Raw genomic sequence first — 25,039 nt, 5'->3', positions numbered from 1 at the left:
TTAAGAAGGAACTTAGTAAGTAATAGCGGGAAAAACAAATAGAAGAAATCAAAACAAAAGCTTGCATAAGTTACATATATACTGCTGGAGACAATTGGAGGCTTATATATATGGAATATGTATTTGACTGTAGCTCTTATGTTGTAACTTCAGCAGGAGAAAATAGCTTCTGAATATTTTTCTATATCATGCCAGCCAGTCACACATATACAATTTACACCCAGTAAGTACTTAGCTAGGAAGGTTTTTACAACCTCAGTTTCCCTTTCCCTTATCAAATCGATTTTCCTCAAAAGCAGTAAGATATAGATCGTTTCACCCTATTTATCCAAAATACCAAAAATGGATAAGAAAGGATCATATGTTGAGTGACAGGGTGAGCAAGGGAGGGACTAAAATGGGAGCCCCATGATTACCACGCGTACGGCAAAGATTGAAAAACTGATATTTCTAATGATGCCATGAAAAAAGAAAAGCCATAAAGTCTGAGGAACAATGAGAAAGCTCATTTCCAATTTCACTGACTTTATAAAAGTGGTTGAAGAAAAAGCAAGAATAGTCCAACAAATTCAGAAAATTTGGAAGGTGAAATTTTGCTATTTGTGATTAGAAACAGCCATAAAGTCTGAGGAACAATGAGAAAGCTCAGCTGGCCAGATAAACCACATAATTGCTGACCCCAATAATAATCGGTTACATTCTGGTTTGTTGTTGACTCCTTGTAAAATGTGAATAACAAAAATAAATAAATAACGCCCACCGTGGGGCTCGAACCCACGACCACAAGGTTAAGAGCCTTGCGCTCTACCAACTGAGCTAGACGGGCTTATTGTCCTGATTTTGTAATTATCTAATTATATAGTTAACTTAATTATACTAACTCTTTTTTCTTTTGTCAATTAAAAAAACTATTAGTACAATAATTATTAACTTTCTAAAATATGACAATTAATTTTATGTCATAAATATGAATCCTTGTTTTTGATATAAAAATAATTTTTACGATATTGTAAATTTGAATCTTTTTCTTTAATGTGAATTGTTTTTGTTATATTTTATTGTAAGACATAACTTCTTTAGAAGAAAAAAATTGTTCATTATTAAAAGAATAATTTTTAATTTTGATAGCTTGAAAAATAGTTCCATATAATGCATGAAAAAACGTTATTAAACATTAAAGAGAGAAAGAGAAAATAAAACAAAAAATATATAATCATTACTCATTCTCATTTCTCTATCAAGACAGCTAAACTAGTATAGTAGTATGGTTTATTTGCCTTTGAGCACAATTTCCTTTTTTTTTTTTTGTAGATTCTTTGTGCTTAACTTTTGGATTTAGTGTCAAAGGACTTTTGAAGAATACTTTGTAAAAAAAAAAAAAACATTTTCAAAAGCATTGAAATAATGATGAAACTTATTCTTAAATAAAATTTAAATATATTTTTATATCGTTAAAAAAATAAAATTTATTTATTTTATCCTTTAGAATTTAATATTAACGTGTTTAACTCTTGGATTGTCGGAAAGGATATGACTTATATAGACTATAGTTCTTGAAACCCTGAACCCATAGCCTACCCTTGTAAAATAAATTAATTTTAAGTTTTGTCTTTTTCTTTTTATTTCTCAATGACAAAAAATTAAAAAAAAACATTTTTTTAATCCCATAGCATTTGTTTCACGATATATAAATAGAAATTATTTTATGTCTAAAAAAACTTCTTAGAAGTTATGTGTTAACATGACATTATATACAATTATAGAAAAATAAATTTATCTCTTAAATTAAAATTAACTTATACATAACTATTTTGTAAACTTTTTGTCATTGAGATTTTTCAGAAAAGAAAATTAAAAAAACTATACATAAATTAATTTTAACTTAGGTAGAAGTTTAATTCATTTATTATTTTCTTTTACATAATTACTTATTGAATGGTTTATCCAAATAGGATCATATTACTAGAATTTAAATTAAACACACAAGTAATTAATTGGAGTTATATGATAATAGAAAGTAAAAATATTATTTTTTATTGTAAATAGATGGAGACTAAAGAAATTATTCATAAGACCAAAACAATAAATTATTTATTTTATATGAATGAATCACAAACATATTTAACTCTATTAAAAATTATTTAAAAATGATATTTAAAATATAATGAGAAAACCACCTGTGGTAAATATATTAATATTATCCACTGGAGATATGAGTATCTATTTGGAAGATGCCGAAACGACAGAGTTTGATTATCGGGCAAAAGAAAAATAAATAATGCCCCGCAACTCACTTTATTTTCATATTTTATCACCGAAAATTAGTATATTCATTGAGCTAAAGGGGGAGAAAAGCATATAAAATAATTGATGGCCGGTGCGTAACGCTTCTTCTTCTGTCCCAAAAGAAGAGAGGAGAAAAGAAAAAGGTAACAAATCCCAAGTGACATGTGGGGCCGAAGCTATGAGCATCTGAATAGGGGTTTTAAATTATTTCTTATAATTTTTTTTTTCATTAAAATAAATTTATGTGTTAAGAAGAATTTTTTAAAAATAAGATATATATCTTTTATAAAAAACTATTTTCTAATAATAAAAAAATAATATTTATATGATATATAATAATATTATAATTAAATAAAAAATAAAAATATAATTTTTTTGAAATTTTTTACCATTAAAATAAAATTATATATAAATTATAACACCTTAAAAGATTACAAAAACAAATGACATGAAGATTAAAAAGTAATTTGAGAGAAATCGTGATTCGTGACGCAAATATTAACGAATAAAAAGAGTGCGGGACCCACACTGCAGCAGCAGTAACAGCAGATAGCAGGAATAGTATTAGAGAGGAGCGAACGAACTTGATAGGTAGCCATAGGTTTCACTGCAGCTACCCCTTCCTCTTCTCTTCCTTTTCTTTTTATTCGCTATAATATTATAAACTCTGATCTGATCGATCAGTCGCGTTGTATAACTATTGTATTGTATGTCTCCACGGAGAAGTTCGCCGGTGGTTGCCGCCCGGAAAAATAAGGCGCCGCACCCCTCGCCGTCTCCCCGTCGTAGGACCAAGAGCAAGTCGAGGCCTATCAAGATCCTGAAGCGCTGTTCGTCGGCTCCTCTGCTTTCAAGCCATGATAACAGCGATGCTGACGTTGACGGCCATTATTCGAGGAGGAGCGGAGGAGGGTCGTTTTTCCGCCCTAAAACCTTTTCAGATGCCTTTCTGTCTTCCCCTTCCCCCTTTTCCTCTCCACGGATTCACACTAAACAGGTTACACTCAACTTTACTAATTACTATACACTCGTTCTTATTCTGAAAATTGAAATGATTATTTTTACCAACGAACAAACACATGCTACTCTGTCTGGTTAGTATATTTAGAAGGCTAGAATTTGGGCTCTTCCGGTTACTTAATTTGACCGATTATAAATTACGGTGCTGGGATGGGATGACATTTTAATTTTTAAGAATCCTTTCATATCTAAGCAGACGTAGCCTGATATGTTTCTTTCATTTGAGGAAATGGGAATTAGAGATGGCGTTAACACAAAAGGGACCCTAATTGGAATGAATCCTCAACTTTTTGGCCTAAATTGTTATTGTTTCGTAATGTTTAACGTGGAACAGGGTCAAACTTGAGGGAGAGAGGACTTTGTTTTTTCTTCTTCTTTTTTTTTTTTCCCAAACTTGCGATGAATGGTTGTGCTTTTATTTTACGCAAGAATAAGAATTGCCTTCAGAGGTGGCGTGAAAACTTATTTATTGATGAATATTAAATCATTCATGTTAATAATAGACGTAATGACGTAGTATGCATGACTTTTAAATAATTACAAATTGGCAAAATACTAAACATGGTCAAGTACACTGATTAAGCTGTATCGTAAGAGTTGTATATGTGATAATAAAGAGGTACGAGAAAGAAGCTAAGGTGGTAGTTAATGTGACCGTTGAGGGAAGTCCTGGGCCAGTCCGAACCATGGTTAAACTGGGGTCCAGTGTGGAGGATACTATCAAGCGTGTGGTCGATAAATATACAGAAGAAGGCAGGAGCCCCCAGATCGATCCTAATATGGCTTCTTCATTCCAATTGCATCACTCCTATTTCAGTCTCCAGAGTATGCATGTTCAGATTTCTATATACATGAAGATCCTTTTATTAGAGTAGGGCTTCTTAATTATTTATTTGGCTTACGACCATTGCTTGCAACTTGCAAGGTTTGGATAAATCACAAGTCATTGCGGATGTGGGTAGTAGAAGTTTTTATCTGCGGAAGAATAATGATGCATCTTCATTTCGTTGGGGAAGTGCTCCCGAAATATTCACACGTGGCTCCACTCCATCCATCGCAAATCCTCCATTGCTGATCCCTTCTTTCATTGCCCGCAAGATTAGCAAAATTGTAAGAAGAGCTCACCGCCTTTGGAACATTGTGCTTTGCTCACAGTGAGGACATTCAAAAGCCCTGTATTCTCTGGGCTACTTCAATCAATGATAGGAAAAGCCAACGATTTTTTATCTGTTGCTTTTCAACCCTTCATTTCCACTTATCTATGGTTTCAATATATTTTTTACTTCTGTAAATATTTCATTTTTAGTTTTTGTAACTTTTTTTAGTCTATGTAGATGCTAGATACTGTGCTAGACTTTTTGTTTTTACTTTCTCTATGTCCATTACAAAAATATTTATGTAAGTTATATATGATGCCATCAAGTACTGTGTTATTAAAAGATGACATCACATTACCAAAATTGATACAACACCATATTAGCTTGATTTACTTAAATATGTCTAGTTAATTTTTTTTTAAAAAAATGAAGGCTTAATCCTAGCATATTACTTATCATATGCCTTTTTTAGGCATGATTTGGTTGGTTTTAAAAATTTAAGGCCAAATTTAATCTATCACCTGACAAAGGCCTTAATAGGACAAATTTGAAAGGCATGAAGAGAAGATGGGGAGTGTATGAACAATTGCGACACTATAAAATTAATTTCGGATTGGTTGGGTTGGATTCCTAATAACTATTGCAGTTTTGTCTTGTCTTTGATACACAAAATTTCCATCATTTTTCTTGAGAAACTATTAGATGATTTGACATTGTTATGATCATGTTAATCTTTACCTGTTATATAATTAACTATCGATTTTTTTTTTCATTTTTTAATATGCTTAAACTTTTGAATTTAAGATAAAATATAAAAAAAAACAATTGGTGTACTATGCAATTTCAATAATTTTGTAATGATGTATTTAAATTTTAAACTAAGCAACAGACACTAACCTGATAATATGCGGTCAAATATTGGCCTACAATAAACCACTTGTCTCATTCGTCTACCGTAGAACTCTTCAGTAATTAAAGCCAAAGTATTTTTTTTTTTTTTATCTGTAAAGCCAAAGTGTTTAAGAAACTCATTCTCAGAATAAAAATATGGGACCGGGAAGCAAATCCAATCAAAAGATAGTGATAAGTGATAACAATATCACGATTGCTATGGATGCAGATTGGGCTAATAATTGTCAGGGTTTGCTGTGTCGTTCAAGGGCTGGAAATTAAATCGAAGAGTAACGTTATGCCTTTTTATTATACCTTTTTAAAAATAGGTATAAAATAAATATTAAATAATTTAACGTTTTAAAATATAAAAACATATTTATTATTTGGATTAAATCAAATAAAAAATTTAAATAATGTATACTGTAAAAGGATTTTGAATTATTGGTATGTGAAGGCAGCCTCTAAAATCCAAAATGAAAGTAAAAATCTAGCAGCTTCCAAGAAATTTCCCTTCTCAGTTGAAGCCCCACCACCTCAAATATCGATAGCTTCAATCGTATGATTCGTATCACATATCATCCAATTAATTATTTTCAGTTTCTAGTGAAATAGTCCATCGTAATTCCTAAGCTCTAACAACCCAACAACATTCTCATTGCCATAGCTACTCCATTGCATGCAAGCAAAGCAAATATCCATCTCTAAGCAACACAAAACACAAGGGGAAAAATAAAAAAAATACAAAGTCATCAAACTTTGAGTGGGGACCGCCAATGGGTGGAACCGTCTCTACTCCTCCGACACACAAGTTTCCGTTGCCGACCATGGAAACTTGTGACTACGTTCGGCCATCGAAACTTCTACTAAATGTAACTATCGAGAACAGCTTGGGCGCAATACAGGTGCTGTTGTCGCCTGAAGACACCGTCGCCGATTTGGTAAAGGCAGCATTGCTAATTTATGAAAAGGAGAAGAGGAGGCCACTCTTGAAGGACACTGACCCAAAGTGCTACGACCTTCACTATTCCTCCTACACCCTCCAAAGTAACCCCTCTCTTCTTTTCACCTTTTACTATATACTTTGATTTTCTCGTAGTCAACAAATTAAGTATTTTTATATTTTAACAGAATTGTTTATTTGAAAGATACATGTGTTTTGTATAAAAAAATATCCAATTGTTAATTACTACCTCTCTTTTTTATATTGTCTATATAGCTTGGTTGATCTAAAAATTATTGTCTAAAATTAAAGGAGATATATACGTTGCTATCTTAATTTTGTATTCTGAAAACATTTTTCTTTGCAAAGGTCTATGATTGAACCTTTTTTTTATCATGTTTTTTTCATATTTTTTTTAGAGTAGTTTTTTTTATGCTTTTATTTGTTCTCAAAGGGCAGATGATGGTTATGGAAATATTGGTATTAAATTAAATTGTTGCAATTCAAATTGTACTGTCTTTTAGATTGACGACACAGACTATTAATTTTTGCTCTGTTACATGTATCATATATGCAAAAATTTCTTCCACGCTAATGATTCTTTATATCATATGTGTCATGCCTTCACTTCTCATATATTTTTTTGTTAATTTTTCTGGTGAGTGATAGTTGTTGAGACGGTGCAGGTTTGAAGCAAAATGAGAAGTTGAAGAACTTGGGGTCAAGGAACTTCTTTCTCTGCTCGAAGCCTCTGGCCTCTTTTTCCTAGGCTCCGAGCAATGCATGTGGTAATTGATTTTGCGCATCATTTGATTTGAAGATTAAGGCTGTGTCCGAGTGCATCCGACCACTTTTCATTGCTGTTTGAATGTACATTTTCCAATGGTTTTGATTGCCTTTGTTGTATATACATTTATTGGAAACATATGTGTGCATGCACTGAGGTAATCAAATGCCAATGTTTGCTAATCAAGGAACTGCGCAGGAAACTAAACTGTTAACTTTTCTGAGTTATTTTTCATAATCATATATGTTCAACTTAGAATAGCAGAAAACAAACGGACGATAGAGACGAAAAATAATAACAATCATCATCCTTCAAGTGTTTGGTAGCTAGAAAAATGCTATAAACATTTTTTTAACACACTATTTATAACAAAAAAAAATGTATTAACTTATATTTATTAAAAATTATAAATTTTAATGGGTCTTACTTTCGATTAATAATTTTTTATATATTATAATGAATAATAAAAAAATTATTAGAAAAATGTGTTATAAAGTGTATTACTAACTCTTTTCTTATTAGTATTATAATTATAGAATATGTTTGATAAAATATTTAAGATAATTTTTAATTTTTTTAACTTGTTGAAAAATTTATTTGAGAGTTCAATAAACAAATTTTTTCAATACCTTCTATTGACTTTTGAAACCTACTTGAAATATTATTTTTTAAAATTTAAGTTTTTAACTTTTAGTTTTTTTTTTATATTTTCCCCTTTTTAACTTTAATATACTTACCAAATTCTATTTTCACCTTTTTAAAATAAATTATGATTTTATTATTATTTTAATTATTTTATACTTTTTAATTACTTTAACAACTAATTTTTCTGAATATTTATAATTTAATAAATTAATTTTTTAACTTTTAATTAACTTTTCAACTTTAAATTAATTTTGTTAAGCATAAGCATAGAGCAAAAGTTTTTTTAAATTTGAAGAGAGTTACTATTTTTTTGTCTCCATTGTCGTCCGTTTGTTTCCGGTCATTCCAAGTAGAACATATGACCACGAAAAATAACAGAAAAATTAACAATTTAATTTAATTAAAACATTTTTGTTGTTGCTGTAAACTGTACATATCGAAGACTTTATAAGTAAAAAAACTATAGTAAGGACTATTTTATAAGTGTATTTTTCTATTAAATTACATATGTAACAAAATAATTGTTAAAATTAATCCAATTTTGATTACTTTTTTGAAAAAAATTAGTAAGAAAATAAATCTAGATATTGAAAAATTTAAAAAGGAAAAAATAGAAGAAGAAAAAAACAAGATACACATCAATGAATAAAAATAAAAAAATAATTAAAATATTCATTTAAAATAGACTTATTATCACATAATATTTATAGCAAAATATCTTTTATGTTAAATATACATAAGAATTGAATTAGTATACATTAATAGCTTTTAAATCTTTTAATTGGTCTAATTATAGATTTTTTTTGGTGGATTATCTAATTATAGATAATCAATGATAAAAAAATATTTTTATAATAATTATTTTAAAAATGATATCTGAACTAATTTGTAATTAAACAACAATGAGGTATAAGTTGGTTAAATATGATGTATAAGTTATTTTATACCTATGGTGGGTGTGTTTAATTAGTATCGATAATTTTTTAAAAATTAAAAAATATGATTAATTATTTTAGATATTTATAAATATTTTAATTCAAATACTAAAAACTTGTTAGATATTCCTTTTGAATAACTTTTAGCTATTGATACATATTCCAGTGACAGAATGACAGAACTTTTGGTTAGTCTAATTTAACTTAATAGAAGGGCGGATGTAATATGAAAATCCTAGAATGAAGGATTTATAAAATATGTAATGTGGTTATTTAATTTAATTAGGCTGGAAAAAAGGGTGGGTGTCTGTGGACAGTGCGCACGTGCTGGGGACAAGCTCCAGCTGAAGCTAACGTGCGCACCAACAACCAGGTTGGAAGGAAGAGGAAGAAGGAGAGAGAGAGGGAGACAATGGCTGATCTCTTTGCATGGTTCATCATCTCCTTCTTCCTCCTCATTTCCTTACTTGTCCTCGTTACTTACCAGATTCATTCATTCATTTCTCTTTTTAAATTAATATATTCATTGAATCAAATGTTATAATGGATTTGTTGCGTTTGGTTGTTCCATTAATTATCCTCTTAACATGTGATTTGTTGCAGCTATTGTGCCTGGCAGACCTAGAATTTGATTATATAAATCCTTATGACTCCTCAGCTCGAATAAATATGGTGGTTTTGCCAGAATATATTACGCAAGCTGTCCTGTGCTGCTTCTACCTTCTTACCAAGCATTGGATTCTGGCACTCTTCTTTCTTCCTTATCTTTTTCACAATGTCCGATTGTAAGTATATATCTTTATATCAATTCTACTAATATTTTTGGCCAATGTGTTGTTTCTCAATGGCAAAAAAAGTTATTTGGTTTGTTGTTTGTGCATGCTTCAATTTGATATCAGTAACCTATGTTTTCGTTTTTTGCATTCATGGACTGGCTAATTAGGCTATATTTCTTACACTGATTCCTAAAACTAAATATTCTGCTTTCAGAAAACCTCTTTAATTTTGTTTTTTGCTTATATTCCTCACTGCTAACCTATTATGGCCATTTCAGAAAATGTCTCTGAATCAAGATGTTATATTTCTGGTTTGGTCTTGGCTAAGTTCGTTGACTCCGAATTTTAAGTTTTCCTTTGTTCAATGGAGCAGTAATATTTCAGCATGTCTCATTAGCTTATAAGAAATTCTGATGCAAGATTAGATAGGGAAGCAGAACCTGTAACGCTTGGGTCAAGTCCGGCATATGGTCATAATTTCATAGTCTCAGACAAGCAGGCAAATTACAAATCTGAAACGGATGCCGAGGGGGGTTGTTCATAGCATATGTTGGGAGGGAGAAAGCATTTAGCCTTTCAAATCTTTTGATCCTGTTGGGTAGTGGTGGGTAGCGTAGGGGTTAGTAGGTGTTTATATTCTTACTGCAAATTAATACATCTTAACCCAGTTGCTACTATTTGGAAATTGTTTTGTGTATTTTTTTATAGGTACTTCTGGTACCAAATTAATGAAATATGTTTTGCTGATTTAAAAAAAAAATAATTATAGCCATTGCAGGGTACATGGCTGCTTACTAGTTAGAGGATCAAATGAGATGAAACATTAATGCTTGCTATTTTAATATACTGGAATGTGCTTAATATGGTCATGCTCATTGCATATTTTTTTTCCTTTGATCAGGTATAGACAAGGAAGGCATTTGGTTGATGTTACTGAGATATTCAACCTGCTCACTTGGGAAAAGAAGCAAAGGCTTGTCAAACTCTTCTATCTTGTTTTTACCCTTTTCCTCTCTGTATTTTGGTATGGCCTATTTGAAAAAAAATGCTTAATTGGCTGTCAATTTTATGAATTTCATTAAAATTGATGTTTTTATTCATATTTGTTCTTCTTGCTGCAGGATGATTTACACATCATTGGATTAGTAACTGCAGTGATTGCTTGCTTGTATTATGGAGTGCTGCAAACTCCTAAATGTGTGTGGTAGGGAACAATAAATTACTTCCTGTCATATTGCTATATTCTGATTAACGTGTATTTTAGGGTGAGTTGCTGGCTTGTTGATACTTATAAAAGGTGGTATAGAATAATAATTTATACTTTGCATGTTTTAGGGGGGTAAATTCAAGGGAGAGATTGTGTTTTGAAGGAAGATTGAATCAGCATCCAAATGCAATTCATGTTCATTCTTAGAATCAGGACAGAAGTAGGTTCGTGTTTTTTTACCTATCTACTACACATTATTGTTTCCTCTCTTAATTTCCATCCTCATTATACATTTGTATACCTCAAATGGTGATTGGTTCTGTTCTGCATCATGCATTTTGGTTTAATCTGTCTTTCCGTCTGTCTCTTTAGGTCTCAAAAAACAGATTGAACCTGCTGGAACGGCGCTATGTTGGATTACGGGAATGTTGGATACAAGATTATGCTGCAGGGGTTAGCTATATCATTGAACAAATAGACTGATGCAGGCTGCATACATTTTCACTTTTTCATGTATGATAGCTACTAACCAGCAAGGTCTCAAATTTCATGTATGATAGCTACTAACCAGCAAGGTCTCAAATTGAAATGTATACAACTTACACATCTAAAAGACTCTGGTTTAACATTGACTTGTGTGCCTCTAGTGTCTTCTAAATATTGGTTTAAAGTATATATTATACTATTGCATATGAAATTTTCTTTCAAATACAATGAAGAAAACAATGAAAACTAGTTGAAAAAAATATATTTAAAACTAGTTGCCTCACTCAATAGAAAAAATATATTTATAAAAAATACTAAACAAATTATATCTACGGCGACTTCAGTTAGTTGAAATTATAAAAATCTTTATATTGATAGAGCATGAAAATTAAAATTTTAAAATAAAATAGAAACATTTTAAATAATACAAACTATATTTTCTAAACTATGCTTTTGTATTTCAACTTTTTAAAATTGAATCTTGTAAAAAAGGGTAATTCTATCACATGCTCATCTAAATTAGTTCTTGAATCAAAAAAATATTGTGACTTTGGGTGACAAGTAATTTATTTTTAAATAATTAAATAAATAAATAATGTTATTTTAATTTCTTAATGCGCGTATATCTTATCAAAATCCAAAAGTAGTTAGAAATTTAGATGTTGATACTTAACAATGGTTTATTTCTTAAAGGTCTACCACATGATTTAGTTCGTATTTATCTGAAACATTAATCACAACATTAATTAACAAGGGTTAACATCAAAGTATGAAAAGGCTAACTTTATCATCTTTCGAAAAAAGAATGCAATTATTCTTCTGGCAATGTTCCTTTTAAAAACCCTTAACTGATCGTACTTATTTGTTACTTATTAGCACCCTTTGCCTTTGGAAGTGGGAGATTAAACAAGTAATTAAAAAAAAGAACAAAAAGATTCGAAGCCTCCAAGGCAATAACAATTCCATCCACATAACATATCAAAGCAATAAAGTTTGGGTCGGCCAGAAAACCCCAAAATTACAAAGAAGATGCTTGCCGTTGGCATCTGTAGATTCTTTCACAATATTTTATAGCATTAAAACCATGACTTAAATATATGTTTAGAGGTTTCTGAAAATATGACACTTTTGTATTTATTTTTTAGTTCAAGGAGTTTCTCTGTTTCCTTATACAGCTTCTAGACTTCTACAGTTGCAATCTCATTCGAAATTGCGCTGGATTTCACTCTTACGTGGGCAGGCACATAGTGGTTCAAGATTCTTCAGAGAAGCAGCCAACAATCATCTTTTGTACAAACAACTAAAAATAACATTGAAATCAAAGACAAGCCAGTATATATGCCACTTGGATCGTAACTTGTTCGATATATAGTTGCAAAGGTGAGAGCCTAATTTATCTGTGCAACTTGGTGAGTTGTGATTATCGTTAATCAGATTATATCCGGTCATTGATATGCAAAGGAAAACGACATATACATAGGAATGCTCATCATTTGAGTATTTATATACCTATAATTATATCTAACAAGTAATTAGATTATAAGTAAATATTATAACTATAATTATAATTAGTTTTCAAAATATGAATATAATTTGATATTTAAAATATGCATATATAATTACTTATGAAGAAACTAGTTATATTATCAATCATATAATAAGTTATATCTAAAATCAATTATAGTTATGGATAAATAAAAATAAAAATTTAAAATAATCATTTCTATAAAACTAGTTATAATTTTATTACTATAACTATTATTAAATAAAAAAATATTTAAAAAATCTATAACTATAAAATTGATTATAATTTTATACCTATTTTTATATTACTAGCTAGTTATTTTTTTAAAACTAGTTTTTTTTAGCGTCCCTATATATACCTAATAAAACACTGACATATATCGTTTTCTTCTCCTTTATAAATCTTAATTCCTTGGCTTCGTATCATTGTTCATACTCCAGAGTGGTTCTTTTCTGGAGATTGAATTATGGAACTACACACTTGTCTTCAAAAGGGTCAAAGACGGCTAACTTGCCGCTAAAGAAAATGAATAAATAGCCATATATATGAACAATGATCAAAGTTTGGTTACAGATATAACTAGTTGACTATATAAATATTATAACTCAGCATGGTCGAGCTATTGTAAATATTTAAAATTTTCGAAGAAGCCAATTATAATGATTTGATTTTAAATAGTATATATTTTTTTCCGACAAAATTATAAATAGTATATTCTTAACTCCATGAACACTTATCTCTAATGAAGCAATATCCGATCCAATTATATGGCAGGATTTGGTAGCATCCCAAATATTCTTAATCTTAATACCGATGAATATATATTATTTGTTGGTTTCTATTTTATGATAATCCGACTATAAATAAGCAAGTGTTCCTTTATTTCTTTTTTCCTTTTGAAAAAATAAATAATGCATAGTCGTCCGTATCCATCAATTCAAGGCATCAAGTAGGCCTGGCAGGCTCTAGAACATTTTCTTTCTTTATTTCCTTAGGTGGATGCAAGTTGAATATATTCAAAGGTGCCGGATTTTATGAATTCGATATATGCATGATAAACCGATAATATTAATATTCCTTAAGAGATAACGTACGATATTTACTTCAGGGTATATGTTTTATGTTTTGCTCTTACTCTCAACTTTATGCTGGGTATCTGCTTAGCATGCATGATTGCCAGAAAGGACATATTTGGGGGATACGTGTGTTGTGTTTTGTTATATTTTTACTATTTTTCTATGGCTATTTTTAAGGTCTTTCGGAATGTTTTCTTAGAAAACTATTTTTTTTTTTACTTTATTTCATTATTTTTTATTAACTTTTTTTTATAAGAAAGGATAATCTCAAGTTGAAATTAAAAAAAAAAAAAAAGAGTTGATTTGAATCAATTATCATGTTTGTTATTTGTTACTACAATTTTTTAATTCTTCAATTGTTGTAGCTATTTATAAGCTTATTGTTCTGAAATAAGAAATAGAATTTCCTTCTTCCTTGGACTTTTCAGCTTTGTCATACCCTGCGTGAAGGGAACCAGTGTGCTGATTTAATCGCTAAGCTTGGTGCAAATGAAGATGCCAACTTTACTGTCACTCATGAAGTCCCGCATGGCATGCTGAATCCGTTGTTAGGGGATGAGATGGAAACTTGCTTCCCTCGTGCTGTTTAGTTCTTTCATTCTTTTAGTTTCTATCTTTTCTGTCTTTAGCTTTTTCTGCTTTTTGTTATCACTTGTAACAATAACATTATCTAGTTAAATTTGAATTAAGACTAATTCAACGCAGTTTGTGTCACTTATACTTCAATCAACCATTGTGGATTGTGCTATACCTCTTTATATAAAAGATAATGAGTCATGGCAAATTAAGAAAGACTATATCGTGTATATATATATATATATATATATATATATATATATATATATATATATATATTGTGAAAAAAAGTTTGTTTTATTTATTTTTAGTCATTGATCCTTTGTTTTTTCTGCTTTCTTTCCAACTAATAATAGAAAACAAAGGTTAATAAATCCCTTAAAAAATATTTTGTGGAGGTTTCATTGTTGCCATTTCATTTGTTTCTTTTGTCCTTTTTTGTTTACTTTTTGTCCTATTTTTTAATAATCAACATTTCGTTTGTTTTTATTTTCGTCTTTGTCACTAATTCACCTTTGAGATGACGCATCAATTGATTGGTTTTTGGGTGGATATATGCCTTATATATTAAGTATTAGCCGGTCGATAGTGAATAAGACTTAAGACAATTCGTTCAAAAAAAAAAAAAAGAGTCAAGACAATTATCATAACTTTTTAAGTTCTAATAGTTCAGTTTATCAATTTGATTTTGATGTAATATCAGTTTAGTGAATAAATAGCTTATAAATTAACAATGTAAAAAATTTTAATACCATCATTCATAAATCATGATAAATTTATTAATTTTATAATAAAAAGTTTAAAATTCATATCAACAATAAAAAATAATAAAAAGAGTGTGTTGCAACCTCATTATTACAGAGGAAGTGAAAGAGAAAATTTATGTGAAAATTGTAGAAACACAAACAAAACCAGCTGACTTACAATAAGCGGCAATTTGCTACCTCCTTTTTCACATGCTTTCATTTTGACTAATCGCTCACAGAGTACCACTTGTCACCCATGTATTCCCATTGCTGTGATATCGACTATGGACCATCACCGACCCGAGGAACTTAATTTTTTGTGTTAGATGGGGAATCTTCAAATACTACAAAAGATGTGAGATTAACTTTACTCACAACCCAAGTTAGTGGTTAATTAGGTAAAGCTTTTTTCAGATTTGTGATTTCTAATATCTTAAATAGTTATATTTCTTCCTAAAATTGTCTTATATATGTTAAAACTCACGGTTATAGGGTGAATATCTACTGATCCAATTTGTTTATTTTTCAATTCCAACCAACCTTTTTATCCTCAATTTTTTCAGTTTTCAGTGAAGCTTTCTATTCTCAATAGAACACCAGAATGCGTGTGTGAATTACTTTCTATTTTGGCGCTAAAGTCTTTTTAACAGCCAACTTTAATTAGCAAAAGAATAGACACCTTACCACCAAACAAGTGGATGAACTAGGGTTGTTCCTGTTTTCGGATTCGAGTTTGTTGTAGATTAATGCCATTATGATCACATTAAGAAATTGAAACAGACAAAGTAATTAGGTAATTAAGAGTTATTACGAAAGAAACCAACAACCACCAATAACATGCTGGCTTTTCGGTGGTATTCTCAGTCTAGAGTGCAGATATACAGTATGGCACTAAGATCTACTGTATATGCCTTTTGGTCTCTCAATCACATTATCTGGCATTTGAATTTGATGTTCCGACCCCTCGCATCTTTATCAACACATAACCCATGTTATTTCCACGTGATCGGGTGTGTCTCTATCAAGCTGATGTGACAGCTTCTCTGAATTTTAATCTAAACCGTTGCATGATTAGACTAAGTTTTGTTTGTCTTCTAAGTTAATCAACCAGTCTTGAAGATTAAAGACCCAATTCTTCCCCTTTGCAATTGTAAGCCGAAAGCCCCACCTGCCCAACTATAATCATCTAGATTAATTCTTTTTAAAGCAATCAAGATGAATTTAACCAGCGTTTTTGTGTAAACAAAAAATTTCACTTCCTCCCCATTTTATTTGATTGTATAGTTTTAGAATATTTTCGGTTTCAACTTATTTGTCATTTTTAAATATTAACAACATATTAATTATTTTTTGATACCTTTCGTTAGTAATACCCTTATTTAGTAGGTATGATTTTCACCAAATAAAAAAACAATTATTTTCTGTGCTTATTAGCTTCTACAACAAATAAACGAATCCAGGAGTTTATGATTTGCTGATATCTTCAAAAACCATCAAAGAACAGATCGATAACTTTTTTTTTTATATATAGAAATAGAAAAGATCGATAACTTCTTAAACCATCAAAACATAAATTCTTTAATTTAAGTTGAAATATCCTGCATATTTAAGCTATTTTTAGAAGTGATACATCAAAATATAAAGATCTTTCGTTTAGGCCACAACTTTAATGGACCAGTGACTTCTAGCAGTGGCAAAAGGTGGAGCCCAGAAAAAGAGTTGAAACGCAAGAAAAAGGGAGAGTTGAAATTAACAATTAGTCAACCGCTAAAATTAATATTTATAAACGTGGGAGAAAAGTGAATATGTACACATGAGCTAAATGCTAAACGAACAAATGAACAATGAACCCAATTTGTTCTGTCTTTTACCCAAACTTGTGCCTCTGCCACCAAGAATCCAATTCCATACTATTTTGATCACACCCTTCCCACCGACGTGAAACATCTTTCTGCAATAACCAAAATCTGTTCCGATTGAAAGGAGCATTTAAAATGGTGGGGTACCCCAATGCTATAGCTGTACATCTAACTATCCGTTTCCACCTACCAAACCAAACCCAACCCAACCAACTAGAACAACAACTATCACCAAATTCCACCTTTAAATTTTTATGTACACAAACCCCAAATCTGAAGCAAAGAATATTATGCTACACATGTTGCATAGAACAAACTCACTCCTAAATTCATGTGCTCTACCCTCTGATTTAAGAACATGATTTGATTAGTCCCAAATGGTACAGATTCCTTCTCAAAAGGCTCCCAATGGACAACAGCACTGCCCCACCAATTCCAACCGCTTGATCCTCTCCCTCTGCCTCCTGGTGATTTATCAATGGCAACTCCTTCACTTCTAAATTGCTTAACCCAATTTTCTGCCTAACAGATTCGATAATTTTCGAATCAGCTGGAATTCCAATCGCATCCGTTACATAGAATATATTTGTAGCCATATTCCCTATGGTAGATATCTCAGCCCTGGTCACATTGAGTCCATTCTCTCGGAAAGTTCTCATTACTTCCGCTAGAAGCCCCTGCCTGTCTTCTGTGCATAACTCTAATCGAACACCCTGTAATCAAATCAAATCATTAACAATTAAATTAATTTTCACCACTTCATATCAGAAGTCACAAACGATTAAACAACAAATACAAGTGAGATGGAGGGAAGCCTATATACCTCAGATGCCCTTCTCTCTACAGCAGCTTTTAAGCATTGAATTACACGTTGACGTTCTGGTTCTGAACTAATTGGAGTCCCATCCTTGTGTCTTATATAAAATTCCTGAAATTAAGATTTGAACAACATTAAGTAATTATGAGCATAAACAAAGCAACTAAGCAAAAGGGGGAATAACTACATTGGATGGAAGTAAGTTGAATAATTACCAGGTAAGCTCGGTCACCACTAGTGTTAATAGTTGCATGGAATACAACATATTCCATGTCTGTCAAATTGCATACAATGTCAAATAACAGCTTGGTTCGATCTTTGCACTGAACATTCACAACTGAATAACCCCTTCCTTCCCAATTCTGGACAGTCACCAATGGGTTATCAGAAGTCAATTTAAGAATTGGAGTCCTCTCATAATCACGGTCAACAAACATCAATTGGTGTAGCCTTCTTTCAGTGTGCATCACGGCCATAGAGACAGACATTTTTGCACTTCTAATGTCATTGTCTCCCTTCAAAACATTTCTTAAGCGCAATTCAATCTTATTAATTTTCTGAGAGTCCTCAATAGCAGACCCAGAACTACAATCTTTTACATAGATTAAGGAGGCAATACGGCCATTGTGTGTCCAAACCTTGGCATCAGCCACATCGCATTGGAGATCAGCCAGTACAGCAAACACCTCCGATAAAAGACCAACTCGATCAGATCCTGTTAATTCCAGCGCAGTGAGGCCGTTAGAGCGGTTGGTTCTCCCATAGTGAATGTTCCCAAGTGACTGTCATCAGAAAATTTAGAGTTAGATAAACAATAAGTACACGATTTGAAAAGAAAATAAATTCTAACAGGTAACATTGTAATTAAATTAGAACTTGTGAGGCCACAATAAAATACCTGTTCAATATATTTTAAAACACTCTCGTCCATTATCTTGTTTCCATTTTGATCAGTGACATGAAAAACTGTCCATTGAAAAACCAAAGGTTAGAAGTGCTTGGGGCATTACCAACATTTAGCATAAGAAACCAGAACCAAACCAATTATTAAAATGGTAAATGCCAATTGGCTTACCATCCATGAACCACTTGCCATCAGCTGAAATATAGGCTTTCTTAATTGAAAGGTTGAGGTCAGTTAGCACTTGTACTGCATCCAATAGAATACCATGCCTTCTGGCGCTGTCAACCTGTGAAATTCATGGAAGCAGAGACTATTGTTAACTTTAATTATTATTATTTTCTGAATATTTTTTAAACAAATTGTTCCCATATGGGCAAGAATTTTGTGGCAAGTTACCTTGACTAGCGTAGCTGAGGAGCAAACGGAATTATCAATGACAACCCTGTTTCATAGAAAAAAGGTCAAAGTTAGCAAAATTGCCTTGTCTCCCGAATTCTCTTCCAAACATCAAAATATAAAGAATAAACTAATGGGAACACAGACTTTCCAGAGGAGGAGAAAGCTGGACGCAATAAGGAAAGAAAAGTAAAAAAAAATCGTTAAAATATTAGCAGCGGACAAATCACATTCAAAAGTCGGTGTGACTTGGGGGAAAAAAAGTGATTGTCCTTTGAAATGTATTCACGTTTTGAAACTGAATTATTGCAACTGGATAGGATGCAAGGAGGAGCAAAGGCAGTGGTCATAGACACGAAAAATTCTTGTCTGACAAAAAGGGATTTCGCTGGAACAAAAACTAACATAAAGAATAGCAATTGTTTTCAAATTAACAGGGTAGGGGGTTACCACCGATAGATTAAAGAGTAAATAAAATTGGTAGGAAATGAAATAGTGTGTCCATGAGACGATGCAAAAACAAGAATAAACAAAATAATACTGTATGTTAGATTTGCATAAAATCAGCTGCGAAATTTATAGAAAGGTTCAAAACATATGTTCAAGTAATAGAAACGGAAGAGAGGTGAGGAAACACAGTAACAGATGAAGAGAGGGAGGATAGTTAAAGAACCTGGGAGTGCTCATCCGTATTATGAGCTTTTCGTATTCGTCCGTAGACGCAGGCCACTCCATTTATCTTTTGCAGTTAGGGAGAGAAGAAAGAATAGTGTATGGATTGAGAGTAGAAGAAACCTCTGTTTGGACCTTGGCAGTGTCGTAGCGAGTGAGTATCTTTTCTATATGCGGTTTTCCCCTGATCCTAAGACCAAAGCACAAAGCAGGCACGCCTTGTTTGTTCTTGACAAGTAAGTAGTATTATTTGCCTGCCTTCCGTGTTTACAAACACCCATATATATATTTTCTAGTTATGCTTTTTTTAATTAGTATAGGGTAGCCCCTACCCTAGCAAAGGAGAAAGAGGGGCACAGCACTGTCACGCCTGCCCCATGCCACACCGAATAATTCTTATTCTTAATCTTCGACGACACGTGTTCCTTGGACCAATCCACATTGGACGACACGTGGGATCTCCAGATGTTGCTTTGCTTGCTCTGGACTCAACAGCTAGGAGAGGGGTGGAACCGAATCATTATTACGTCCGCACGTGATAACACTGCTTGTTTCGCCTTTTCTTCAATCTTTGATATTCACCTTTGCTTATTCCCCCGACGCTAACATTCAACTTTGCTTATTTCCATTTTTAACGACAATAGAATCTACTAAATCACAGAAGGGGGTCAGAGATCTTAATTAGGTGTTTTTAAAACAAGTCAGAATTACGATAAAAGATATACATAAGTTATTTTAGTTAGTTTGTAGTTTTATTTTCATTAGTTAAAAAATTTATTTTACTGTTTACAAAATAAGTTTTTTTAAATAGTTTTAAACTTTTTTTTAATAATTTTTCGTGTTTTTTAAACGTTATTTGAAACAATATTTTTTAAAATGTTAATTTTTATATTTTATTCTCTTTTTATGTATAAAATATTTATTTAGTTTTTTTTTTTAAAATAGGTTATTTTATATTTTTTAATTATTTTAACAGTTAATTTTATCAAATATTTACCGCTACCTAAAACAATTAAGACTAATTTTTTATTTAATTTTATGAAACATAACCATAATTGTTGATAGTATTTGTTTAGAGCTTAATAAAGTCAAACAATAGAAATGCATATCCTAATAAATTCCGAAAGGAGTAAGTTGGGTTGGGACCCATGGAAAGAGGACCCTGGTTGTCTATTGCGAGATGCAGGCCCATCAGAAAACACGTTCGACGGGTTTTGCTAGTGTCGTTGCCTTTAAATACAACTTACCTGTAAACAATACAAATATACATTTAAGTATTTTGATGAGGTGGGTTAGTTAAGAAAGTGTTGTTGAAATGAAGGTGTGGCGGAAAGAGACGTGGTTTCCGCCAAAGGGGCGGTTGTTTGGTCATTGTTGTATCCACATCGATGTGTGTGTGGGGCACACCACACCACAATCCACAGTGCATTGGGTTTGTCAGCTTGTCTTTTTACAAAGACGAAGGGGCAATGTACGAGGAGCAGTGCCACGTGGTTGACAACTCAACAATTGTTGTGTGGACCCCACCTGTTCTTTCAATTTTTCGTAAATCCCGCCTTTTATATCTTCTTCGTTCGCAGTAGTGCTTTTTACCGTTAAGACCCTGTACCTGTAGCGAGAAATTCGAAATTGTTGCTTACCATTTTGAGGCGGGATTCAACCCAACGGCGCCGCATGTCTTTCCGTGGGACACTCGACGCATGTTTTGCTCCACCGTGCATCAACATGTTTCAATAAATAATTAACGCAATTAATCTAACGCACCACCGAATCAACCATGCAAAATCTCTATTTACCTTTGAGTTTAGACAACAATGGCTTCCGACTTTCTTGCATGACACCCCGCATTTCCTAATTTGACTGTCGCTTCTTAACTTATTTTGCTACAGTATATGTTGGGTTTGTCACTTGTAAGTTGTAAAGCATATATTCCTTTCCTATGTATTTGAATAGAGACATTTAATAGGATAATTTAATTTTTTTTAAGGATTTTAATTGTTTATTTTTAGTAAAATAAGATATTTGAATAAAGAATTTGAGAAGAATGTGAAATTTCACTGTTTTTCAATCTCTCTTCATCTATTGCAATCATTTTCTCACTCCTCTCTCTCCTAACAATGATCGTTCTCTCGCTCGTCTCTCCCACACTCTCATCCAATAATTGTATATTTTTTTCTTGTTCATTTTCATCTCAATCTTGTTTTTATTATTTTGATTTCATTAATTTGCATTTTGTGTCTATATATCTAGGGGTTATATGTTGCATTTCCACCAAACTATGTTGGATTTGTGTTTGTTTGATTTCATTATTGATATGCAATTTGTGAGTATACTGAGATTGGTCAAACTTAAAGTTAGTGTATATGATAATGTAAAAGAATAAGGATAATACTCAAACTAATTGTATGATTTATAACACTTTTGCTTGAGTTTTCAATTTCTAATGTTTTTGTCTATGTTTTCTAGAACTTGTACTCAATAATTAACCAGTCTAAGTTTCATTTGTGATCATTACAAAAATTCTAGCCTTTATGCTTCAATCTGTTTAAATGAATAATAATTTAAAGGTGATTGACTTCACTTTTTATATATTATGCCTCTGGTGTAGAGTATGATCTAATGTTTAATGTTATGATTTCACTTTGATAACTGTGAAATTTGAGTTTAATTGATAGTCAATTTTGTCTAAGAATGATTAGAATTTATTTACTTTACTGTTGTTTTTAATGAAATAATGAGGAATTTAGTATCATGTTAATTTTTGACCAGCAGGATTCAACAAAAGAAAATTATAAGTGCTTTGAAGGAAAATTGATGCAAAAACTTGAAAAAAATGTCTTGAAGAAAAAGTTGAAGATTGAGACAGCTTGTTTAACGCACAAAACAGGCACAACGTGTCGCCTCGCTTAGTGATCAGCCCAAGCTTAACACAAAAAAGACCCACGTAGAAGCTCAAAGGCGCACTTAGCACGAATCCCGCGCTAAGCGCGTGATCACCGCCATACCCGCTAAGCCCAGAAGGCAGCTTAGCGCAAGGTCACGAGGATTTTAAGCTACCTTAGGCCTATAAAAATAGTAAGAAGCAAATGAGAAAGACATGCCGTGACTCAAAACTCTCTAATGAATGTATTAAAAAATATGAGCATCTCTAATAGGAAAAATCCTCCTTCTATAGTCATTATCTCATTCTCTTCCTTTATCCATCCATTTTCTTCTTTCATCCACATCAACCCCCTTAAAGTGTAAAGTCTCTCATGACAATGAGAGACTAAACCTCATTATTAGAAGTCTACCAGCCTATGCCCTTGTAATGTAATCTTTCCTTACTATCTATTAAATGCAATGCCAATTTTTATTGTTTCTTATTGTCATTATTATGGTCTGATCATCCATACATCTGTTTAGGAATTAGGTATTTGGAAGTGTTCAATTTTTAAAGAACTGGGAAAGGGCATCTAAATAAATCATTGTTAGGGATAGGGTGATATTGTTTAGTCTATGCATACATCTTTAAACTTCATGCAATTTATTATTTTATCTCTACAAAGGGATTTGGGAGAGAGAATAGATAAATTAGGCTCTTCATCGTGAGAGATCAGACTTAAGTATCATAGTAGATGTGGGTAGAAATTGGAATAATATTAAATAGAGAAACACATTAACATTGTATCAAGGGTAGTTAGTCATGCTAGATCCCAACATATTTAAATTTTGAAGTCTTCTTTTGCATTCAAACTTGTTTACTTTTCTTATCTTTTATATTCTATTTCTTTCTTTCAAATTCCCCACCTAATATTCCTTATCTTTTCTATCAATTGCTTGAAAATTGGATTTACACCAATCTAAGTACAAATAAAGTCCCTAAGTCTCGACACTCGAACTTTTGTTTTACTTTACTACTTGTGACAATTTGGTATATTTGTCAATAAATTAACACACTTTTACATTTCTACTTCCCGTGTATTTTATTGATATCTATTGGTTTATGTTTATGGAATAAAAGATGTTTCTAGGTGATTTTGAATTAAATAAATGAGATATCAATTGGTTAAATGGCTATGGCTATGGTTTTTTGAAAGCAATTGATGTTGTGTGCAAGTGGTGCTGTGAGACAGAGCTTTATATTATTTACAATCTACAAGATTGCTGCACCAGTTGGCATAGGCAACAAAAAATGTATCACATCATTGCAACCTGAAAATTGATCATTCTGTGACTCTTGTTTTCTTTTTTCTCTGTTTTGTCATGTGATCAAAAGATGATATTTAGTACACCATCTTTTGGATTTTTCTTAGCACCTTGTTTGTGTTTATAGTGAAAAAATGACAGTACATGGTAAGCCATGTATATAGTGTCTATTTTCACATGAATGTTAATTGCGTGTTTAACTTTTATGTCTAAACTATCAGGATCTATTTCCCAGGAAAACATTTTATGCAACACTAATAGGATAGTTTCATAGTCACCAGTTTTTTTGGCTTAAGGACACATGATGCAGATAACACTCTTCACTTGGATTGGCTTTAAGAATTGAGATAAGGAAGAAGTGTCCTTTACAACGACAAAACTAATATTAATCTGCCTTTCGCTTTCTTTGTCCTTTTGATAAATTAATGCTTCCCTTCAAATTCATTTTCGCTTTCCAATGCAGCATAAACACCTAACAGTTTAGCCACTCTTTCACTTATTTTATACAGTAGCAAGGTGCAACAATTTCATTTACAGGGCAAGGTAGAATGAAGTTCAACCTCCCTAGTCAAATTAGCTACCTTTTTGGCACTTTCTTTAATTTTGTCCCCCATCACCAATTAGTTTGTCAAAGTCTGCATAATCTGAAGGTCAGAACTTAGAACTTTCCTAATGTTGTAAATTAATAAATATTAGCTTTGTAATTGCCTCCAACGTTTCCATTTCCAACAAAGTATTGCTATGCACCTAGAGTACATTGTGATCTCACTAAGTAGTAGTATGTCTTTAATTCCAACTTTTAGCCTGTTTTTTGGGTTTATACTTTTCAAAATGTTGACTAGGACAATATTAATAAATTAGGGAAGCTGGCTAAACATGGTGATTTTTGCCATAATTTTGTTAGACTAACACAACTTGCAAAGCTGACAACAAAAAAGCTTGCCAAGACATAATTGTAGAAATCAATTGTTGTAATTGATCTTTTGTCTTCATGTATCATTTTGTTGTCAACAGAGAAAGTCATATTTTTTCTTCCTGTATTTTTTCTATTTGTATAATTAAATTGTTTGAATGTTTCAATCTATATTCAAAACATTCTTCGATTAACATTGTTAGCATTTTTAATTACATGTATTGTTTCATTTTTACTAAAAGTAATTTTGAAGAGAACATCAAATGGATAAAAGAAATTATATAATTGGAGGAC

General features: G+C 31.6%; 4 protein-coding genes and 1 non-coding gene across 9 annotated transcripts; 3 read left to right on the top strand and 2 right to left on the bottom strand.

Moving 5' to 3' along the window:
- Positions 1–753: 753 nt before the first annotated feature.
- Positions 754–826, bottom strand: TRNAK-CUU. The gene has a single exon. It is a non-coding gene; the product is annotated as a tRNA-Lys (tRNA).
- A 1,999-nt stretch (positions 827–2,825) lies between these two features.
- LOC114377536 (uncharacterized protein At4g22758-like) lies at positions 2,826–4,791 on the top strand. 2 transcript variants are annotated; one of them, XM_028336087.1, is made up of 3 exons: positions 2,826–3,283; positions 3,924–4,131; positions 4,232–4,791. In XM_028336087.1, the coding sequence occupies exons 1-3, from the start codon at positions 2,996–2,998 to the stop codon at positions 4,462–4,464; spliced, it is 729 nt and encodes a 242-aa protein (XP_028191888.1). In that variant the 5' UTR covers positions 2,826–2,995; the 3' UTR covers positions 4,465–4,791. The 2 variants fall into 2 exon arrangements, with proteins under 2 accessions (XP_028191888.1, XP_028191889.1); XM_028336088.1 differs by having other exon boundaries at positions 3,902–4,131.
- Positions 4,792–5,804: 1,013 nt separating this feature from the next.
- On the top strand, positions 5,805–7,231 carry LOC114375326. The gene is made up of 2 exons (XM_028333102.1): positions 5,805–6,341; positions 6,924–7,231. The coding sequence occupies exons 1-2, from the start codon at positions 6,071–6,073 to the stop codon at positions 7,004–7,006; spliced, it is 354 nt and encodes a 117-aa protein (XP_028188903.1). The 5' UTR covers positions 5,805–6,070; the 3' UTR covers positions 7,007–7,231.
- Positions 7,232–8,727: 1,496 nt separating this feature from the next.
- Positions 8,728–11,219, top strand: LOC114375446 (probable protein cornichon homolog 2). Of its 4 annotated transcripts, XM_028333227.1 has the most exons (6): positions 8,764–9,036; positions 9,208–9,389; positions 10,282–10,404; positions 10,502–10,584; positions 10,716–10,811; positions 10,960–11,219. In XM_028333227.1, the coding sequence occupies exons 1-4, from the start codon at positions 9,034–9,036 to the stop codon at positions 10,524–10,526; spliced, it is 333 nt and encodes a 110-aa protein (XP_028189028.1). In that variant the 5' UTR covers positions 8,764–9,033; the 3' UTR covers positions 10,527–10,584; positions 10,716–10,811; positions 10,960–11,219. The 4 variants fall into 4 exon arrangements, with proteins under 4 accessions (XP_028189026.1, XP_028189027.1, XP_028189025.1 ...); XM_028333225.1 differs by having other exon boundaries at positions 8,728–9,389; positions 10,502–10,577; XM_028333226.1 differs by having other exon boundaries at positions 8,734–9,389; positions 10,716–10,807.
- A 5,520-nt stretch (positions 11,220–16,739) lies between these two features.
- LOC114373533 (ACT domain-containing protein ACR8-like) lies at positions 16,740–19,910 on the bottom strand. Its single transcript, XM_028331013.1, has 7 exons — positions 19,646–19,910; positions 18,973–19,018; positions 18,748–18,862; positions 18,571–18,638; positions 17,888–18,454; positions 17,679–17,783; positions 16,740–17,568 (listed from the first exon to the last, which is right to left on the bottom strand). Exons 1-7 carry the CDS (start codon positions 19,705–19,707, stop codon positions 17,206–17,208), a joined length of 1,326 nt encoding a protein of 441 aa, XP_028186814.1. The 5' UTR covers positions 19,708–19,910; the 3' UTR covers positions 16,740–17,205.
- Positions 19,911–25,039: the final 5,129 nt, after the last annotated feature.

This window comes from Glycine soja, chromosome 11, assembly GCF_004193775.1.
Source record: "Glycine soja cultivar W05 chromosome 11, ASM419377v2, whole genome shotgun sequence".
Classification (NCBI taxonomy): domain Eukaryota; kingdom Viridiplantae; phylum Streptophyta; class Magnoliopsida; order Fabales; family Fabaceae; genus Glycine; species Glycine soja.
This window is presented reverse-complemented; position numbering and strand designations above follow the sequence as displayed.